This window comes from Cyprinodon variegatus, unplaced genomic scaffold (genome assembly GCF_000732505.1).
Source record: "Cyprinodon variegatus isolate N-32 unplaced genomic scaffold, C_variegatus-1.0 Scaffold471, whole genome shotgun sequence".
In the NCBI taxonomy this organism is placed as follows: Eukaryota; Metazoa; Chordata; class Actinopteri; order Cyprinodontiformes; family Cyprinodontidae; genus Cyprinodon; species Cyprinodon variegatus.
The window spans coordinates 351,652-360,153 of record NW_015150924.1 but is presented as its reverse complement, the minus strand read 5'-3'; the positions used below and the strand labels follow the sequence as shown (position 1 = coordinate 360,153).

General features: G+C 34.9%; 1 protein-coding gene across 3 annotated transcripts in view; it reads left to right on the top strand.

Annotated features, from left to right (window-relative positions):
- Positions 1-8,502, top strand: part of LOC107094231 (unconventional myosin-IXb-like) — a 51,798-nt gene that overhangs the window by 10,350 nt on the left and 32,946 nt on the right. For all 3 annotated transcript variants that reach the window (XM_015389742.1, XM_015389741.1, XM_015389743.1), the window contains 3 exons: positions 6,910-7,004; positions 7,104-7,166; positions 7,348-7,447. In XM_015389742.1, coding sequence (XP_015245228.1) covers positions 6,910-7,004; positions 7,104-7,166; positions 7,348-7,447 — 258 coding nt within the window. The remainder of the gene's footprint in view (positions 1-6,909; positions 7,005-7,103; positions 7,167-7,347; positions 7,448-8,502) is intronic.

The window sequence follows — 8,502 nt, the reverse complement described above, 5'->3', positions numbered from 1 at the left end:
TGTTTCACTCATCTAGTGCACAAATCTGATCTGATTAATGGTGCAAAACTGGAGCCAATCACTTCCAAAGAAAAACAAACTTGGACTATTTCTAGGTGCTTAGAAATGGAATTTAAATGAAACACTTAAAGATATTTAACTTTATTTTGATGCAGCTGGAGAGGAAAAGCCATTCTATGTTAGGTTTATGCTCTGAGAACAGAACAACATTTTAAAAGTGATGAATTGCTGCATTTTACTTAATTTAAACTGAGTTATTGGAGAATTAAATCCAATATTGCTATGGTAAAAGTTTCATTCATGTTGCTGCTTTTGACTCTGTGTGTTCGTAACAGTAGTAGGCGTGGAAATACCAGAACAGCGCCCCATCAGATTTCTGCGAGCTGCTTTATCTTTCTATCTGAACAGAGGCCACAGAATTGGTTTTGGCTGATAGGGTTCCAGATTAAACACATGCACAATCCCAAAGGGTCCGATCATTAGACTGTGACAAAATATGGATTCCACTTCTCTCCAGACTAGTTCCACAAGATTCGTGCTGAAAAGAACTTCTTGTTTAGGATATGTTTTGAGCTCCTCTCCCTGAACACATACTGTATATAAATTTAGCTTTAAAGCTGCTCGACTGCAAACAGAAGTAAAAAGTAATCTCTGAATTAAGACTTTTTACTTCAAATGGCTTTAACAAGCGCTAGTGCTGATGCTTTTGGCTGGTTTGCTTCTGTATTTATGATCTTTTTTTAACATCTTGGGATTTCCTTTGTGTGTATGAGTCAGCAGAGCTTGTTCTCATTTGTCCAAAATCTAAATCTTCATGCTTTCTTGCTTCTTTAGTGTTAGCTTGCCCTGACTATGGGGAGAAGAAACAACTCACTGCTTCTATTCATCTTTTCCGTTGATAGAAAGCTGCCCCTCCTTCCAACCTTTTGCTCCGCTTGTAAATGTTATTAATCAATAATTAGATTTATCGCTTAACCAAATTAAATAAAACCGGAGTATTGACAGGGTGAAGTTCTGCTTCAGTTGTTTTTTTTTAGCTAAATGTGAAGGGCGTTGTCTTTGAGGGAACACCAGAGCGAGAAGAGAAACAGAAACGTGTCCCAACAGGCTCAGCCAGAACTGCTGGCAAACTCTTGTAATCAAGCATAAATCAGATTCCTTCTCTCTTCATTGTTTAAGGTACCTTTTTTAAAGATTGTCCAGCTCTTGCTTTTGTCAAACACTCCTTATATCAACCGTTGGGGGATTGTAGATTATTAATAATGTGAGTTTTCTGACAGATTTCTTCACTGTACTTATTGATTTTGTTTGCAAACATCAACAGACACAGTACAAAGAAGACATTTAGATTTTTATTAATTATGTTTTTCTTACACATGCATCAGTCATTGGGATGAGTGTAATATCCTATCCTTTTGCAGCACAGTGAATATTTCGCCACTGAACCCTATGGGTGTAATTTATCAGTGCCCTTTTCTATTTTGGGATTTGCACAGCTCACCAGATCTTCTCCTTTTTTTGCAGTGTTTACTGGTTTAGATTGAAGCCAAGCTGTTTTGGGGATTTGAATGCAATGTTAACCTAAGTATTAAAGGAAAAAGGCATAAACAAAGTAACCGCTTATATTTAAATTATCCCAATAACTGTATTTCACATCCTCTCATGTGTAGAACATTTATTTTAAACTACCGGTAGCCATCTTCATTGTTGTATTTTATTATATGAGTGGATTTTTTTATTTTTTTTTTGTTATGGTTATAAGAAGTCATAAAAAACCTCAGATTTCATTTAACCATGTATTATTGTTATTTTAGTTAATTCACACATTGTAAACAAAGTTTTGATTTATTAAGGGAGAAATGGTTGATGTAGAAATCAGAGCTGAAACAGTGAATCGGATTAATCAATTTTTAAAAATATTGTTAACTAATTTAGCAATCGATTAATCATTAACTGGAGCATAGGGACTCCAAAACATGCCTTTAGCTGACAGAGCGACCTACTTAGAACACTAATTATATGAAGATTGTAAAAAAATATATAAATATTTTGCATTTAAGATTAAAAAACCTTTTTCGTCTATCAATATGCTCTATCCAGAACTCCTCAAGTAGAAACATTTTAGTTTCACCTGGTTTTAAATCTGTAAAAAAAAAACTTCTTTAAGGAACCTTTGGCTCTCTGATTATTAATTGAAAAAATTATTTACATATTAAGCGAAAAGCAAAATAATCATTAGTTGCAGGCCCAGTGGAGACGCATTTGTACCCCTTGTTAAATAATAGATTCCCTATATTTATGATTACTGCTTGACCTGCAGATTTAAGGAAGTGCTTGTATTGAACCTCTATAGCAACATTATGGAGATACGTCAGCCTGAGAAGTGAATAAAGCCATTTTCAAGACATTTGGAGTTAGTGACCCACGATGAAGACCACTGAGAGAGAAATTTAACTTTGGTGAACCTTCCATGAGGGTTATCCGGCTACCAAATTTACTCCAATTTACCTATTAACAATCATTTTGATGATTTTGACAGACAGAAAACGGAGAAAGTGAAAAGTTTTATAATGTGAGCGTGCTGTTACATTTAGTGTGAAATCAACACAGCATTTCAGAATAAAGTATGATTATGGTCACACGTGGTTGTGGAATTGTCTGGGTCTGCTTTGTTTTTTTTGGGCAAAGGAAGATGGGTGTAACCACATTCTTTAGAAAAATGTCCAGCCATAAGATTTGGATCTTATTACAATGTTACTTTGCTTATGCAGCAGGACAATGTTCCATAACAGACCAGCAAGTCCTTCTCTATTAGATTCTCTATTGTGGATCTCTAAAAAACTATGAAATAGCCTAAAACCAAGTCTGAACATAAAAACTATTAAGATGCCGTCACATTCATGCCGAGAAAACCTCCAGCTGAGCGGAATTAAAGCAATTACAAAAACAATAGTAATCATCAATTCATCTACATTAAAGCAATAGACTTTTTTTTATCATTATTCTGAACACTTGGGAGTTAGTGTCAGGGCGCAACTACTTTCTCAGTAATATCAAGACAGATTACAGGCTTTCCATCCCCTGAAAGATTTTTCTTTCTTTTTTTTTCTTTCTTTTTTTTTTTTTTTTTTTTTTTTAGGTCTACATCTATAAATGTTTGTATTTGATATAACAAAATGAACTGATAAAATGCTTTTATTACCATCTTTCTGTAAACACACTCTGTCCCATATTTTCCTTTCTGGCGATCGGTGTGCCATGTCTGCCTTAAGGAATTATCCCTAATAGTCACAGTAAGTGGAAGATCAGCAGAAATTCAAACCATTCTAGTTATCTAGGCTTATTGTACCTCATTAGTTTGGTTATTACTACCTAAACCATATTCAACAGGAATTCCTTTTGCACAATTTATCTTTAAAAAAATGTGCATTGACAAGCATCATGGAAAACCACAACTGTGGAAAATGCTGCTAAATTATACATAGCTATAAAACTGTCATTAACACCTCGTTATCTGTTTAGGCCTATATGACAAAAAATGCATGCATTTATCTATAAAATTACATTTTGACCTTTTTCTTTTTAAGAAAAAGGTCTATAGTTTGACTGTTGATTGTTTCATACCAAGCACATAAACACACATCTGTAAAAAAAAAAAAAAAATGGTATAGACACAGACACATGCACAGACACCCCAACCTGTTCCTGCTCTAATCTGTATTAACTGAATAAAAATAAAAAAAACTAATAAACAAATATAAAAAATATACAGTTATTTGGTTGGTTTTATATTAATGACAGAGGTAGCAGCTGTTTCTGCTGTCCCCCTTCCTGTCAGCCATGACAAAACCTAATGTGCTAGGTAAACTAGGTGACCTTAATACATGCTAACCATATTTGCTACCCCAATTTTTTTTTCAATAAATCTTGGAGCCGCTGTAGAATTGGTTTGCTTTTGCTATAGAAAGATGGGTCCCAGTCACAGTAGAAAAAAAACACAGTAACGTGTAATATCACATTAGTGGCTGTGGCTAATCTTCATGATGACCTAATCCTGCCTGCATTCCCAAACAAACAAGAATTCAACTCGTCTTTATGTTAGAGTAAAGTTAATTTTAAAGACTAGTTATGAGGGTGTGCAGGTGGCGCAGTGGTTGGTGCGCACCACCCATATACGTTGGCCTTAGTACTCGACACAGCCGACCTGGGTTCAAATCTGGCCTGTGGTCCTTTGCTGCATGTCTCTCCCCCTCTCTTACCCCCTTTCATGACAGCCTACTGTCAGAAAAAAACGAGCCACTAGCGCCGTAAAAACTCAAAAAAGAAAAAACAAAAGACTAGCTATGAAAACATAGTAGATGTTGCCATCTATTTTGTATTTATTTACTAGTATTTGTGGTAAATGGAACAAAATTGGAAATCCCCACCATTCGTCATCATCTCCTCAAGAGCATCGCCTGCTGTGTTAGAAAAATTTGTACCTTCTGTGTACCTTCTGTCCAGATGCCTCATCTCTTTCTACCGCGTCCAGGTCCTTTACATTTATCTAAATTATATTTAGTTAAATTGCAGCATTAATGCTTGGGAAGATAATTCCTCATCTGTATTTAGATTACTTCTAAGGATAGGAATATTTTTCCATGATTTAAAGCTGTTCCAGGAATCAACTATTTCTGGCTCGCCATCTGTAGAACGTTGCTCTGATCTCTTTAAACACAAACTCTGGAGCCCTGGAATGAAGGTCGGCACTTCCTACTGATGCTCCAGTCTTAGGAAGAAGTATGCCTGCTCTCATTATGAGCTTTCTTTCATTTCTTCTTTTAGTTTTGTTTTGTGGGGTCATTTGTATATTGCAAAATAATACACAAATCTTATGTTTTTTATTTTGTCAGATCAGTTTTTTGAGGTTTTGCTTAACAGGAAATAATAAAACTAATTTGGTTTTTACTAGAATTTTTTTTTTCGTTTGACCTCAAGTGCACAAACCTGCACTGAAGATTCTAGACTTTGATTGTTTGCTAAAAAAAAAAAAAAGGAAACTTGTGAAAAGCTACGGCCTTACTATTTCTGTACGAGTGAAGTCATAGTCTGGTGCTACGAATCACAATTAGCATTTTTTAACACCTCTGAAAACATTGTGGCTTTAGTCACATTAAGTAAGGTGTGATCAGACACGCATTTAAAACAACTACACACACATGAATGACATAAAAATTATAGTTTATTATGAAATTATAAAACAATTACTGCCACATTTAAAAATCTACATTCTATTCACAATTTTTCTGGACATGTTTTTCATGCCATCCCTTTGGATCTGGTCTTGACTTTGAATGTTTGCAGCTAGAGAAACGGTGGTCCAATACCTGGATTGGATATATCTCTGATAAAGACTAAGTAGCTGGATCAGATATTGGTGGTTGTGTTATTATTTGCTAATAGATGATATAAAGTACATTCATATCTGTGTTAATTTTTTACCCTTTTTAACAAAAAAGGTAACAAATTTTATATCTTGTTAACAAATCATATATCTTGTTTATGCCAAGATATATGTTTCATTCATTCAACAGTTGAATTGCATTCAAATCGGATATCGGCCGATACCTTTGGCTCAGGTATCGGATTGGATTGGAAAAAAACTGGATCTCTGTTTGCAGCCTTGTTTAAGTTGCTGTCGTTTAAGGTGCCAACATTTCTCTCTAGCATTTTTGTTCTTTAGCAGCGTTTTCACTTTGCGTTTGTTGTTTGTGGGTTGTTGTTTTTTTTTACTGTATTGCTCCTACATACTGTTAAACTTCTGTCTTCACAATTTACAGCAATCGGTTTGTATCTCAGCTCTTTCCTTGAAAAGAGATTATTTCTCTTTTGTTACTCTGTGAAGGGCACATCTGAGAGCTTATTTACACATCCTCAGGTATCAGGAAGACCGTTAACAGGTTTTGGGTCTCAAGAAAAGGGTTTTTATTTCAAAAGGGGGAAAAAACAATCAATTATTGGGCCTTAGGAATAAAAATATCAGGTCTTAGGTCTCAGGGAAACAACAAAGCTCTTTTTTAATTTAAGTGGAATCTTAAACAACTGGACATATTTATGTGTAACAATTATATTCTGGTAGATAAAACTGCTAAATGCCTCACCCCAATAATAAACTCATAGAGAGTAGGTTTGCTGTGACCGTGGTCAGCCTGTAGTATGTAGATTCAGTGCAGTAACCAAATGGAACATTTAAGCATTTTAGGTGTATTTAGGCATTTGTTGCATGTTTGCAGCTGTGACCAATATATAAATCAAAGTAGGTGGTGCTCCTTAAGAAAAACATTAACACATGCTTAGTGCAGGCCCTTCAGGAATAGAATTCCCAACATATAGGATGCAAGTTATTAAAATATGGTGCATACTTACTTTTAATCAACAACTTATCTATTGTTTTTTGTTTGATAATCACAATGTCAAATCTGTTCTGGGAATTATGATCTAGAAGTTAGATTGGAATCATGAGAATCTGGTAGAGATTATGTATTAAACACATTTTTCGTTAACGATTATTAAGATATTTATTTTTTTTAGCAGTGCACTTCTGGCACTGTAGTAGCCAGAGTGACATTATTTTCTAACTTTGTGTTATTAGATGTACACTCATAACTGATTGACTAAGTTGTTGTGTAATAGCATAAGCTGCAATCATCATCTGTTATATTGTCTTTGTTTATAATGGTAAAACCTTCCAATTTGTTTTCCAAGTTTCTTTTACATCTTCAAATTTGTTGCAACTTTCAGAAGTTTGAAAGTAAAGCTAGTTTTTTACAGGTTACCATGTTTATGTAGCATGGTGGTGTGTAGGCAAGCCTCTTATACTATTTTAATGTGTTTTCAAGATGTTAATATCTATTGCATTTGTTTGGACAGGCATTTGGCAATGCAGAGACAGCAGAAAATAACAACTCCAGTCGCTTTGGGAAGTTCTTTCAGCTCATCTACCTGGAAAGTGGTGTCATCAGAGGGTAAGCAATCCTACGTTTTATAAAGCATTAGCTTTTACATTTTTTGGTGCATTGCTTTTATTTATTTGTTTGGTGCATCTGTTCATTTTTTTTGTTCAGGGCATTCGTTGAGAAGTTTCTGCTAGAAAATAGCCGCCTGGTGTCCAGAGGTCCAAATGAAAGGTAAAATATCCATCTTAGTTTATAATCCAAATCCCAACATAATGATAAATTCCCTGTAATAACAGGGCTTGTATCAAGCCTGCTATCTAAAAGAAGCCAGCTTAACCTTGTTTATAAGACATCAGAGGGGCCGACTATATCTGTAGATAACCTGGGCTAAATGGCCCTCTGTGATCCACAGGAACTACCACGTGTTCTACTGTCTGCTGATGGGTGCGTCCAAAGACGAGCAGAAAGAGTTTCGTCTGTTGAAGCTGGAGGACTATGTTTATCTCAACCAGGTACCTTTGACCCCTGCAGAAAGAGGAAGTGAAGAGCTAATTTGACAACTAGTGAAACGTGATTCAGTTATAGAGATGGGGAAAATACTTTGAAGCGAGCAAACTGCTTGCTCATGAAATTTTTCATCTATAGACTGATTTGTAGTCTTACCACATGCTTTAGATTAACGCTTCCATGCAAAGTATATGGCTGAATAATTATTAAACCCTGATTGCTTTGAATCTCTGATAGGTGAAGTATTTATTTGGAAACATTTCTTAAAGTTTAACATATTTGTTCCTGTTTAAATAAGTAAATTGCATAACGTATTTACACTTGATGAACTTAAATGTCAGAAGCATGAAAACACTAGATGTGTTAATGGTATTTTTAGTTGATAAATCAACAGTAAATGGTGAATAAGTAAAAACTGAAAGAACATAATACATGGTTTTTAAACATGTTAATGAATACATATCTAGAAAGCATTGTAATCAGACCTGCTCACTATACAAAATAAATTTGAATCAAATATAACCATTTGACCTCTGAGATTGCCTATTTGTTTAAAAGCATTGATAGGCTGTAAAACAACATCCCTGACTTTAAACGCCTAGAAGAGCAGTGATAAATCCATAATTTAAAAGTGTCAGGTTAGGTGAAGAGACCGTTATTTAGTATCTAAGGGGCTACATGTGGCCTTTCGATTATTTAAGGAACAGTCTGTTCAGAGCTTCATGCAATAATTTCCAATAGTTGAGCAGCTGCTTCAAAAATGTTATCACCAAATGAAATGCAAATAATTGAGAAATTTGTTTCCAAAACATGCTACTGCTGGACTTCAGTCATAAAGGCATGTTCAATTGAAAGAGTCATGCCCCTCTGTGTTCCAATTTTATAGATAAGTCTAGGTTTCACCATCATTGAGTGTATTATTTGGCAGAGACTTATGGTGGTTTGAGGCTGTTTTTTAGGAGGTTAGGTTAGGGTTGAAATCTGAACACTTCAGCGTACAAAAACATTTTAAACAATTTTATGCTCCTAGTTTCATGACAGCAGTTTAGAGATGGCCAAC